This window comes from Poeciliopsis prolifica, unplaced genomic scaffold (genome assembly GCF_027474105.1).
Source record: "Poeciliopsis prolifica strain line A6 unplaced genomic scaffold, Auburn_PproV2 SCAFFOLD020, whole genome shotgun sequence".
In the NCBI taxonomy this organism is placed as follows: Eukaryota; Metazoa; Chordata; class Actinopteri; order Cyprinodontiformes; family Poeciliidae; genus Poeciliopsis; species Poeciliopsis prolifica.
In genome coordinates, this window is record NW_026562395.1 from 1,659,629 (window position 1) to 1,672,796 (window position 13,168).

Consider the following 13,168-nt stretch of genomic DNA (forward strand, 5'->3'; position numbering starts at 1 on the left):
ACTACAATCAAAATTACCAGAAGAGTTGAAAAGAACACTTCATGGATGAAGAGCAGGGTCAAAAATTTGAAAAAAAGAGTAACGTTAAACCACAACTTCTCTTGATTTAAAATTATGTAGCAAAAGCAAATGAGGGGGAATAGCAGACAATGTTACTGTAGAGTACCATCTCTGCTACATTGAGCTGTTAGCATGTAAAGAAACCATCAGACAGCAACAGTCAGAGGCTTCTTAAGGTTCATTGCAAGACTGACTGCTACTGGAGATTCTTCACCTAGAAGATTTCTCTAGATATGAATCGATGACATTTAATGTCCTTTTTGGATCCAGTACTTTTGAATTATTTTTTCAATGCATCTCCACCAAGTTTCATCACAATCATCAAAATGAACAGAAACCGTATTGAAATATTTCACTCCATGGGTGATGAATCTACTCCATGTGATTTTCACCATTTGAAATGAGTGACAACTGTCAGACCTTTTCACAATACATTTAATTTCTGAGATGTCGATCCGTATGCAGCTTTTCCATCCAGTGACAGGGAATCTGCACTCGTTTTGTTCTGTAATTTATTGAGAATTACAATCAGATCCTAAACCCCCATATTATCATACATCGGAAAAAGATTTTACAAAGGCATTAGAACATTTCTGAAACTGTAGCATTAATGTCTGTCTTTTATTACAAGACTGTACATACGATACCAGGGCCTTCATGGGCTTTGGCTTGTGTTTGGGATTGGTCATGTACAGTATATGATACAATGAATAATAAGTAGCAGTCCAATAAATGGTCACACGGTTTCTTCTGAACTACAGTAATTGAATATTTTCTTTTACAAATGAATATGAGATCATATCAACCAAAAAAAAAAACAATTATTGTAAAGCTGCACAGGAGTGTCAAATGTCAGTGGGTTGAAATAAACCACACACACAAAAAAAAAACAGGGGAATAAAAAAAACATTTCTCAGAATTTCTCAGCCCTCACCAGGTGAATTATGTACAGGATGGACAGTATATACATTATTGGACCCACAAAACGTGTTATTTTTGATTGGAAATAAAGAACCTAAGGAACAAATCTCACCTCTATTGTCTGGAATGTTAGACAGCTTTACATTCAAATTTTTATTTAATGTGTTAAATGCAGCTCAATCTGCTAAATGTGCATTCTCTCAATCATTTCGATTGCTGCACACATTCCCAACTTAAAGCATAGCATTAGGTGAATTTGGTTTGTCTGAAGTTATAATTCGTAACCTGACAGGAAGAAGCACTGAGAAGGATGATCAATAATTACCTCCATATTAATTCATTATACCAAGACATTCTCTATAATCTATACAATCATTAGATTCAAAGGAAAGACTTGGAAAATGGCTGTGGCATCACTTATTAAATGAAGCAATAAGAAAAAAAATAAACACTATCATCTAAATCAAATGATTCACATAAGGCGCCCCTTCACAATAAAACTACCATCATTGTCAAAAACAAGGCAAACAAATTTTGTAATAGGCTGACGACGGTAAGATAGACAGACAACTTAGGATAAGGGGGATTGTGTTTCATATTTTGTCAAAGGTGACAACATCAACAAGAAGAGGAAGGTCTTATTTTTTGACAGCGCCCCAAATAATAAGTCCTATTACGACACCAGCGACGGCCAGGACTATCAGCAGGATGCAAATCTTCTTCCGGGAGCTCCGCTGAAAAAAGGAAGCAAGAAAATTCAACTTTCTTAGGGACTGAATGGATCAAAATTAGTTTTTGTTGTTATTTCTTAAATTAAAATATGCGATACATATTTTACCCTTTATTTTGAAATTCCACACTTTTAACATCTGCTTTTAAAATCTGCGTCCGATTCAACAGTGTGGCAAAGAGCTGACTTGTTTTTGTTTCCGACAACCTGACAAAGCTGGCAGTAACTTTGGGGCCGTCACATTTAGAAACCGGTTCATTTGAGTTTAAATTCAAAGATCTTTAAATCACTTAGTGCTAAATGATACCACAACATCACAAGATCAGGTTGAAATTTCAAATCCTTTTTCCAAGAACTGTCGGTCCAATTTAAAATCCAGAGCTGAAATAATCAAGAGGCTAAAAAAGGCAATAAAATCCCCTGTTTGTATTCATGAATATGTATCTACAGCTTTCAGTAACTTAAAAAACCCCAATACGATTAATAAGTGGAATACAAACACAAAGAACATTTCACATTTTCCCAAATGTCTTGAAAACAAGTCAAATTTTGTAGCTTTCAGACTGTTTAAGAATCCTGCAGATGGATGATCCACATTACTTAGAAGTGAGCAAGCTTCTTCTTTTTTTTCTGTGCCGTTATTTATGAACTCCGTGACTAATGGTGTTGCCTCACAAGTCTTCCTCTTACGGAGGGCGAAGCGATCTCACACTCTGCTTCATCATGATTAAACTGACGTTTCTAATGTTAAAAGCTACTTCTGAGCCATTCATCTCCGTTATGTACGTTCTTCTTGTTTTATACTTTACCTGATATTCCGCAGCTCTTGCAAGTTGCTGTTGGCCAGACTGAACATGGGCATCCGCACTCTCCACGTTAGCTTCTATACTGTCTGCAAAACACAAAACATGCACACCATTTTCACGTCAGAGTGGACATGATCCTAAACCGTAACCCAGCTTTATGAACTCCAAATTTCCTAGACTCATTTTAGAGAAGATAAGTGAGCGAACCACACAAAATCAGCTTTACCAACTTTTGCCAACACATCAGCAGCGACACAGATTTAATCTTCTTTGCATTTTAATCAGTTGGAGTTGCACAATATATTGAGTCCTAATTTCAGTGTGCGCAAAATTGAAATCACAAAGTACAGCATGGATGCAACATTTCCCATTTCATTTGCTGATAATATATTTGACGAGTTGGATGAACTTTCAACTGTTACATTTTTTTCCCCCCACAGCTGCCATAGATCTTAGTGATCGAGATGCTAAAGCAATAGAAGAGCGTTGCAGAACAATTTGTGTGTCCCTTTGATCATGGAGCCTTTGTTTAAATCAGGGGCCTGATCAGAAATAAAAATGATTCCATTATTGTTGGGAATATTCTCTTTCTGACATAATTTTTGTCCATTGGGTGCAATCTATGTGTGTTTCTAACAATGTTTTCCATTGTAAAAAACTGGTCAAATGAGGAAAAGACATTAATTCTCTTTGTGTAAAAGTTTGATGATTTTCTTAATATTTAAGCTAAATACAAAAGTAAATGTGTTTTTTAACTTCAAAAAAATCTTATTATATATAGTATAAAAATAAGCTAATTTGTATTATGTCGCCTTTTTGGTTATCAGCTAATTTTGTTCAGCTGGATAGAAGATAAAAATAAGGTTTTAAAGGTTGCGGACACCTGGTCTACATGCAATTTGAGAATTTTTATTAAAAACAATCCAATATGAAGAAGGAAATTTTAAAATTAGCAGAGCCAAACATGCTGACACTCCTAGCAATCCTTTTAAAAATTTAAGTGAGGCTTTTCTGATTTATATTTTACCTTTTGAGTTTATCAGAGTTTCCAGCATCATCAAACTAGTCAGACATAATGTTCTGTTTCTTTGTGTACAAACAAACAAAGACCTATTTTTAAGCCACGAGTCACTCTGCTGAAGGACCCATATTTTATTTTGCCAGCCATCAACAATGGAGCCGATGAAAAAGGAGGAGTTTGTTTTTTCAAACATGAGTGTTAGACAACTGCAGCAAAGAGCGTCAGCTTTGGGTCAACAAGTCTTAATAATAAGCTTTGCTAAACTCTACTGGGATTTTAGCTGGAAACATTGACATTTTCAGGTACAAGAATTCCAGATGAGATCGGCAGGAAGCTGAGGATTAAAATGTGGGAATGTGTTTCTACTTATAGGTATACTCATGTATAGGTTGTGCTTTTACCCCTGTGCCACCACAACACTTGGAAAATTACTATTGTCCATGGGGCTAGGTTATGGTACGTATTTTTAACTTATTCTATGTAAATTTGACAAATTTTGTTGCATTTTCGGGGAGTAAACAACAAATAAAGGGGCTCTTTTTTCTTGTTCTTCTGTAGTTTAGCCTTACAACAACAAAAAAAATAACTGATACTCACCTATCATGTCTCCCTGCTCATGAACCATCATGCCCAGATCCTTAAAGATGTCATTTATGTCTGTGATGTCGGACTAAATCAAAGAACACAAGGCATGAGGTGCTGCTCGCATGTTTGACTGCTAACACAAAGCTGAGCCGCTGCAGTCGCTTCACGTGTGAATCCTACCTCCAGCTGCCTGATGGCCGTCTCCCTCTCCTGGATCAGTCTCAGGTCTTCCTCGGTGATGATCTCCGCTTGTGATTGCACCTGGGAGTAACTGCATGATTGCATGCACACAGATTTTCACTTGAAACTTTTGCTACAATGGCAGCATCAGAAGGAATATGAATTATGATTAAAAGCTTCTGACTCAACCTTGGAGGTGCATTTCCAAAGCTGTCGTCAGGCTGACCTCCCTGTTAAAAAAGACAAAAAGTACATATTTATGTGTCTTATTTTGAAAGTTTGCTCAGAGAGCAGTTTCCTTAAGCCAAACGTTGATTCAGTAAGCATAAAATGTCATCTCTATGAAGTGCTTCATCAACTATACCCTCATGTGGCATCAGTAGTACAATTCCTAAGGCGCTACTTAAAGCAGAAAGTCACTGATCCTGCTTATTAAAATGAAAAACGTCGGTACAGAAACTTCTCTGTCTGGTGAGATAAGAGGGAAGAGAGTTGCCAAGTAAGTTGGCTTCCCCAAAGGAATCAAAGTCTAAACACAGTACTGCATGAGAGAAAGGGAACATGAGAGCCGCTTATGAAACTGAACTTCTCATCCATCTGGTGTTATATAAGATTGTTACAAATGTTTTTTAAGGGATGTAAGACGAACCAAGTTATTTTTGTTTCAACCACGACGGGAGTCCAGTTAGATGTCAAGTCCAATTTCCACATATCAGCAAAATCTTCTGCAAGATGGTTGAGAAATTAGGTGATTTTATTCAAGACGAGTTTCCACTTTGTCAGGCCCTAATTCACTGTGTGCCAGCAGCAAAAAGCAAATAGACATCTACTTGGAGCTTTCTTGGCCATCCGGTCACACTGGCCTGGCGACAGCTACATCTGCGTTAAGCCGTTTCCATAGAATATGAGGAGAGCTCCCAGACATCAGTGATTTGTTTCTGAGCCTCAACCAGCAGTTCCAGAGCGTACTGTGGAGGAGGATACAAATTCACTGTATCGTCTCGGATACATTTTGCATGAGTTTACCCGTGTTCAGCATTGTATCAACAGCCAGAGGGTCTGAAACTGAAAACACTCATGCTGCAGAGCTCAAAGTAGTTTTTGATGGGTTATGTTGCAGTTTTTGTAAGATTATATCATAAACCTCAAGAGTTTCTGCTCCTGTTTTGTTCTGACTCATGAAGAAATCATTATATACAAAAGACACTGTTTTTATTTGACAGTGTGAAACACATGAATGTAAAACTTCAGTATAAAAATCTCCCAACTTCCTCTGATTATTTTTTGGTAACTTTATGTACAAAAGGGCGCAAGTCATGAAGAAAACAACTTTGCTGCTGAAACAAGGTTCACAGCAGTATAATAAGACCAGATCTATAATTTGTACCATTATATTCCATTAACAATTAGATAAAAATTTTCTTTTGAACATTTAAAATAACGTAATCTCTACAGGAACACTAAAAGCTGCTCAGAAGCTCTTAGACTTTCATGGTCCAGTGAGGAGGCCACTTAACTCACCGACAGTCTGGAGCTGGCTCGGACCCGAGCGACAAATTCCCGCTCTTTGTCGGCCGCCTGCCGCTGCGTCTTCTGCAAGCTGTTCAGAGCAGCGGAGAAGTCGTTCAGCAGCCGATCTTTCTGTAGCTTCCTTTGCCGCTAAAGCCACCAAAACAGAGTCAAAAAAATTACTATTATGACTTCTCACAGGTCAAAACAGCCGTTTAAAAATGTGTACCTGATCTGGGCCAATAGGAAGGGAAGTGAAGACTTTCATCAGTTTGTCGGTGTCTTTTGCCAGCTGGTTGCCTTGCTGTTGTTTTTGTTGACTATTGCAGAAAAAAAGCATTTATTTATTATTTGGTAAAAGAAAAAATAAATCCTCTTGTGGTTCTAAGTCAGAAGGATTTATTTTATCCACATAAACGTGTGTGGGCAGGTTTTCCGAGGTACCTCAATGTACTTTTAAGTTATAGTTTTAGTCAAATAATATTACAAAAAAAAAAAGTCCAGACAAGCAACATCTAAATTACTCACAGCGTCTGTCTGAGCTGGTTGCTGTCCTGGTCGGTCCCCAGCAGAAATACCGCTCTCTGCAACTCCGAGGCTGAGCAAGAAGGGAGAAATGAACATCACGATCTCAATTCTGTGATTCAGAAAAGTGGCTGTGACCCCAAGGAGGGTTGATAATGCGTCTGCATTACTCAGCAGCGTGATCCGCTGGATGTTGGAGCTGATGTTCTGGACCAAAACATTGGGATCCTCCGGAATCCCAGCGTGGTACGCCATGGCGACAGCTGCAGTGACACACGGCAACACAATCAGAGCTCATTCATGAAGTCACGCTGAGATCTCATAACCGTAGCTGCTGCCGCTCTGCTGCTCTCGTGACTAACACATGACAGTAGCTTTCAGCATGTAGCCTCCATCTGAGGGAATATGCATGGGAGTTCTCAGTGTCTACTGTCGGGTAATACCAGCTATAACTTCAGATGTATGTGGATCTTCTTAAGAAACAATTTCATTGATTTTTTTTTTTTTGTGGCGACACCAATTGATTATGTATCTATTTTAATGTATAAACATCCCAAACGCCTTCAATGTTCCAATCTTATTTTGAACAATAACTGTGAAACACTAAAAACTTGGTTAAACTGCATATGAGTGAGAACTACTGAATTAAAACCATCAGTTCCTTTAGTGTTTAATTTGTCACATTTAAAAAAAATAAACTAACAAAACTTGCACAACAGATTAGACTACAGGTCTGTTTTGAGCCTCTTGGCAAAATAAAGTGCACAGCAGTCCTTTGCTTTTACAATATCACAATGTTTGAGGTTAGCTGAGGTCAAGCTAACGCCAATAAGGTGTTTCAAGTTAGGTTTCCTTGTAGTGATCATGAGTCAACAGACCAATTAATCGGTACACCCCAGTCAACATGACAAATTAGGTTCAATTCAGTAAGTCATTTATGCAGCTTTTTGTTTCCATTATAATCAATACAATCATGTGACACAGTTCTGTTGTACATTTTTGCATGAATACAACAATAAGCTAAAACTGAGGCAACGTCTCTAAAGGCGATCATACTATGAGAACTCATAGTATGAGTGTATATATATATATATATATATATATATATATATATATATATATATATATATATATATATATATATATGTTTTATTTAAATATATCTTGGGTGGAACCTGTTTTGTTTTTAGGTTTTTTTCCATCTACTTCCCATTTCCTGCTTGATCATTTTGTTCCAAACTTTCTCAGGTATTTAAAAAAAAAAAAAAACTGTATACAACACAACATTTTACTTTTGTTCTAAACTAGATAAAATGAGGATGAGAGGCTGATTGGTGCATATCACTTTATTACAGCGCACTTTGCTGACCAAAGTCCAAAAAAAGCCGGTCAAGATGTACTGTAAAAAGTTATTTACAATAACACATCATGAATTTACACAGCTACTAACACAAGATGCAAACAACTGATTAAAGCACGCAGACTCAGCGGCGCCCACCCACGGAAAGAGGCTCCTTGGTTTAAAACAAGCGCGGATTAGTTTGGTTTCAAGGATTTATCTGCTGCAGTGCAGCCGGGTTGGGCCAGAGGAATCATAATGTGGGTCAGCCATGCACACTTCCTGTAAGTTAAGGGAACCGAGCCCGGCCTGCTGAGAGCCAGCTGTTAACCTGTCGCATTCACCTCAGTCAACCTTTCTGCTTCTTAGTTCCCTAGTATTTCTCCTCTGACGTTATTTACGTCTCATTTTGTCTTTTTTTTTTTTTTTTTTTTTTTTTTTGTGCAATGTCAGTGCGTCCCATTGGGAGCACGAGCGATGCGGAAATCACTCGAGGGATTTAAAACGGGACGAATTCAAACGACTTTATCTCACGTAGAAACTAAATAGTTATTTTAGTCGTGGAAACTATTAGTAGCAAACGCTAACAGCTGACACGAACACGGAGAGCATGAAAGTGAGCAATTTCGACGCCCACACATTTTAACTTTCGTTTCGCTGCTAAATACAAAGCGGCGACGTAAAAGCGGGTTTTGACCCCGACGTGTGGATCTCTGTCAGGGCCGGATTGGGCTCGGTTCTGGAGAAGTTTAGGACTTTACCTTTGCAGAGAGTCGCAGCGGTGCTGTTTGTGTGTGTGTTTCCTGATTTGGAGCCACTCCCCTGTCACATGATGTCGTCTGCGCCCAGCCACCATCGCATCGTCGGCTGGGCTTTAATAATGGAGCAAGAAAATCTCAGCAGCAGCGAAAAGGGAAAAAAAAGAAATAGTGATAGAATAAAACACCGTTATAGATGCTTATCGGTGTAAAATGAGCGAAATAGAACATCTAACAAAATCCCATGTTGATTTCTGTACAAAAAGACAAAAAATAAAATAAAAATGGAGGGAATAAAATTGATACAAGAGACTTGGGGGGAGGGAATATAATGTGACACAGAGGACTTTCCACTCTACAAAATGGGAAAGATGAGAGAACGTTCCATTCAACTAAGATGAATTTAAACATTTAAACAAACAAAAATAAGTAAAAAAAAAAACATTTTTTTAAATGATGTTTATAGCATGCAGTGTAGGGGATATGAAGAGAAGTGGGGAAAAAATCCCAGGAACTCCATGTTGCTAAACTCTTTATTTTTTTTATATTGGAACTCATTTAAAATATTTGTTTTAAATCTTATATTATATAAATGAAATAATTACACAGTGGGAAACAGACTGGAGTGTGTTTTTTTTAACTACTAATGTTTGAAAGCAAAGTTGCTGGCAACCTTCAGGGTTAGCCACAAATAATCATTGCGAAGTAAGCTGTTTGCTCAGAGTGCATGTTCTTGGTTGAAGCAAAAAAATGTAGATGCTGATCTAACTTTCCAATAGGATTTGGCTATTGCCCATACTGCCAAAGGTACCAAAAGCTGGTTCAATGACCATCGTGTGCCTGACCTCAACCCCACACAAAATTTATGGAGTGCTGTCAATAGGAAGATGACAGACACCAGACCCAACGAAGCACATAGCATGAAAGCTGCTGTTAAAATGCCTGGGCAGTGCCGCAGTCATGCAGTAAGTCATGTAAAAGGAGCCACTTCCTGAAACATTAAATCTTGGATTTTTATCTTTTAGTCATAATCATTGAAATAACAAAATAAATTTGATGGTATTTGACCTACCTAAACAACATTTGCTTTCCAACCCTGTGTAACTGCTTGCTGTTTTGTGAGGTTTATTTTTACGGTCTCAGACTCTGCAGGGACATTCTGAACCTTGGTACTTTGGAATTAGTGTTGACATGCTCTTTAAAATACATTAGATAACATCACCTGTTCTTACACGCCGTTACGAGCAGACAGGTGCAGTGTTAGCATAGCAAAGTTTAGTGAGTTTAAGCAATCAATGGATAAGTCTGTCATTAATCATTATATAACCTCTGACAGACTATGATCACCATTTAATGCAAGCGAAATGTGGTCCTGACAGGTTGTATCGGCTTCATAGATCATCCTTTCATGTGACGATGCTTGCAGATCTGGTGTGGGTTTTAAAAGCTCCAAATCATGGAGGCTTTTTTTTGTTTTCTGTCTTTCTTCGTGGAACCAAATGGTTTCAAAAGCCAGTGTCCTTCATTGTTTTTTTCTTTACTAAAATGTGTATTTTGAATGCTCAAGGAGACATAACGTGGCCAGTTGTACTTTGCACCATGCTGTGTCTGGGTATTTGGACAGTATTGAGCTGTGTGCACTTGAACCCGCTTATCTTGCAGGCTGTAGGATTAATTGTGTTTGTTTGCTTTTTCATGGTAGTTAGAGTGTAGAAATGTGAACAGCGAGAGTACATAACCCCTGTCAGCTCAAACAGCAGTCAGTCCTGAGTGTACTCCCGGCTCACTTGTTCTCCATCCCCCCAGACGATCATGTTACGCTTGGTGGCTCTTGGGCTCCTTCTCACTTCGGCGGTGACTTTAAGCAGCTCTGCTGTTGTTCTGGAAAATGGCCTGCCGAACCTTTGGTCACAAACAACCAGCCAAGTGACTGAGCTACCTATGCAAGATGGGTTTCTGACTCCCAATCCTTGGAATTACCTGAACCGCCAGAGTTTTTATCGTCTGATGATTGCAGGTACAGACCCTTACCTGAACTACCTGGGGACAACCCAGACCGAGAATCCCTTTTGGGGGCTGGCACTGCAGCTTGGATGGATGCAAACCTCAGGTAAGGCAGCCTTTTGCTTCTTTTTAGATTGTGATTTTATTATTTACCAAATGTCCCCAAACACTGGGAAATGTCATAGTGTAAATCTTCTGCTTCTGCAGGTCGCCTTGCCGACCCGTCGGGTTCTACAACCTGTGGTCTGCAGACAGGAGACGCCATGTGCATTTCACCTGAGAGTTTTTGGGGGTGTAAGTGTCACAAACAAAATCTGAACACAAAGCACTCAGAGAAATCACTGGCTGTCTCTGCATGCTTTTTTTTTGTTCTTTTTTTGTTCAGGCATGAACTACTACACCTCAGTGTTGCCCTTCCTGTCTGCTGCACAACAGGGTTTTCTGGGAGAAAACATTCAGGTGTTTTTGGGGGGGTTGTTTGTCACCATACAAGATGCAAACTGAATATTGATAGTGGAGGATACAATGATTCTTGCTATGTTTCCAGCTCAAGCTGCAGGCGCCTGCAGGTGTAGAGGGCTTTTGTACCACCTACACTGAATGTTCAACTAGCCACTCTGATGCCATCACCAAGTGGGATGCTTTTTTCCAGGTATTGAAATGACCCCAGAAATGTTGTTTGTGTACCTTAAACTACCAATACTGATATAGTATTGTGCAAAGACACATTTTGGTGGAACCTTTGCTGCCTTACCTCGCATGTGGAGGGTCTCCACGACAATGTTAAAGCTGTCTTCCCATGAATTTGAAGGCCACAATATGGCATTAACAACATTTTAATTAAAAAAAAATCCCTTTTGTCATTGGCATAATGTAACATTCAAATGTAAATTATGTAATAATACAAAACAACAAAAACAAATACTTGAAATAGATCACTCTGTGTGGCACTTTCCGTATTTTAATAATGTTCCAAATTAAGGAGCTGTATCTCTACGACTTTAATGATCAACATGTGTCTTTAAGGCTCTTAAGCCAACATCTGAGTCTGCTCTACCTGACAACGAGAAGAAAGACTCCATCCTTGGTCTCTACTGGACAGCTCAAATGGCCACGACTTACGCCTCTTCAACATGCAGCGTCAAGTAATCCACCCACCTATGAATTTGGATGTTGGCCTTTCCATGGAATTTGCATGTTACACAATTTAGTGGATGTTCAAAGATCTCAACAATTTACTCAGTTTGCAGCTGTCTAGCTTTGAAAAAAAAAACATATCAAAATCACATTAACTGCAATTCTAAAATATTTTCAGCCAGAATATTTCCAAATATTTTATCTTTCCTTGTGTCATCTTCTGGCTTTTGTTCCTTCAGGAAGAGCCACTACTCCGCTGAGGAGCAGTCATTTGCAGACAGCTGGTTGGACTCTGCAGAGTATGTTGCGGCAGCTCATTTCCACTCCAACCTGGAAAAGTCTGTGCTGTTCCTGAATCCTCTGCCAAGCCGAATTTTACGGGTACTTACATCGTCACTGAAGTATTTACTTTAGTATCTCCATTTTGCTGAATGTTCGTCTATTGTTTTTCACTCCTGTCTATAGGCGGGGGATGCATCTCCAAACATTGCTGATCTGACTCCAGAGGAGAACTACTCACTCACCATTTTCTCCTGGATGAAAAACATCAATACCATTCTTGGTAGGACACACAGTCACAAGAAAAATGTAAAACATCTCCAATTTGGATCACTAAGTTCCAAAGGTCGATAATGATCTCGTCTTCTACCAGGTGGATCAATGGTTCGCATGTGGAAAGGGGCGATGTGTTCAGTGACTACTAGAGAGAAAGGCAAGGAACTGTTGGAGCAACTTCTAACAAATCCCAGCTTCCCCACAACCGCTTTTCTGTCCTTCATCACAGAGATGACTACCTCCTGCTGAGATGGGCATAAAAATACAAAATCAGAAACACTGTGACATCAATATGATCACAGTCCCTGTAGCGCCTAAGCCTTGGAAATTTATGTAAACCCATAAAACATAAACAAGTGAATACTTTGTCATTATTTGATTATTTTGGAGTGTTGTCCAGAGAATCAATACTGGAAAGTGATGTCCTGATTAAGTCCAAAAAACACAAAACATTTAATTTAGTTTAATTATGTAGTGCTGATTCACAACACGTTGTCTCAAGACGCTTTAAGAAAATATTTTTTTACAACTGGCATGTTCACAAAAGGGCCATTCTGAAATACAGATTAACCTGTTTTTGTGTTATGATTGTCATGAGATTTTACATGCAAGGTAGCCATGTTGGATTTTAGGGCAACAGTCGTAATTTAGAAATGTTGTACTTCCTATTGTGCTTCTTATTTTAAATGTTTTGAGAACCACTGACATACAGATCTTCAGTAGCTCATTACTGACCTCTAGTGGTAATGTAAAAAAATAACACCATGTATCTCTTCAAGTATATACACCATGTATTTCTTCAAGTAAAAAAAACTAAAAAAAATAATTTTTTAAATTTTATTTAAAAAATATATATATATATATATATATATATATATATATATATATATATATATATATATATATATATATATATATATATATATATATATATATATATATATATATATACATATACAGACATAAATCCTTCAATGACCACTAAAAACATTCCTAACATGGAGTTATGGAGAAGTCTTTATTCAGACACAAATTTGA

At 38.2% G+C, this 13,168-nt stretch overlaps 2 protein-coding genes across 2 annotated transcripts; one reads left to right on the forward strand and one right to left on the reverse strand.

The window, feature by feature from the left end:
• Positions 1-477: 477 nt before the first annotated feature.
• On the reverse strand, positions 478-8,556 carry stx7l (syntaxin 7-like). Its single transcript, XM_055044662.1, has 10 exons — positions 8,438-8,556; positions 6,508-6,600; positions 6,341-6,410; positions 6,042-6,132; positions 5,825-5,962; positions 4,493-4,533; positions 4,304-4,394; positions 4,136-4,208; positions 2,521-2,603; positions 478-1,715 (listed from the first exon to the last, which is right to left on the reverse strand). The coding sequence occupies exons 2-10, from the start codon at positions 6,590-6,592 to the stop codon at positions 1,620-1,622; spliced, it is 768 nt and encodes a 255-aa protein (XP_054900637.1). The 5' UTR covers positions 6,593-6,600; positions 8,438-8,556; the 3' UTR covers positions 478-1,619.
• Positions 8,557-10,166: 1,610 nt separating this feature from the next.
• On the forward strand, positions 10,167-12,491 carry LOC129369267 (protein LEG1 homolog). The gene is made up of 8 exons (XM_055044684.1): positions 10,167-10,544; positions 10,646-10,732; positions 10,824-10,897; positions 10,986-11,090; positions 11,465-11,583; positions 11,815-11,956; positions 12,041-12,137; positions 12,228-12,491. Exons 1-8 carry the CDS (start codon positions 10,247-10,249, stop codon positions 12,377-12,379), a joined length of 1,074 nt encoding a protein of 357 aa, XP_054900659.1. The 5' UTR covers positions 10,167-10,246; the 3' UTR covers positions 12,380-12,491.
• The last annotated feature ends 677 nt before the right edge of the window (positions 12,492-13,168 follow it).

Excerpts from the sequence above, each read along its gene's own strand:
- stx7l (XM_055044662.1), bottom strand. The coding sequence starts at position 6,592 with ATGGCGTACCACGCTGGGATTCCGGAGGATCCCAATGTTTTGGTCCAG. Across the intron at positions 6,133-6,340 it reads AACCAGCTCAGACAGACGCT|TCAACAAAAACAACAGCAAG; the intron begins GTGAGTAATTTA and ends TTTCTGCAATAG. Across the intron at positions 4,209-4,303 it reads CGGCCATCAGGCAGCTGGAG|TCCGACATCACAGACATAAA; the intron begins GTAGGATTCACA and ends TCTTTGATTTAG.
- LOC129369267 (XM_055044684.1), top strand. The coding sequence starts at position 10,247 with ATGTTACGCTTGGTGGCTCTTGGGCTCCTTCTCACTTCGGCGGTGACT. Across the intron at positions 11,957-12,040 it reads TGCCAAGCCGAATTTTACGG|GCGGGGGATGCATCTCCAAA; the intron begins GTACTTACATCG and ends TCCTGTCTATAG. Across the intron at positions 12,138-12,227 it reads AAACATCAATACCATTCTTG|GTGGATCAATGGTTCGCATG; the intron begins GTAGGACACACA and ends GTCTTCTACCAG.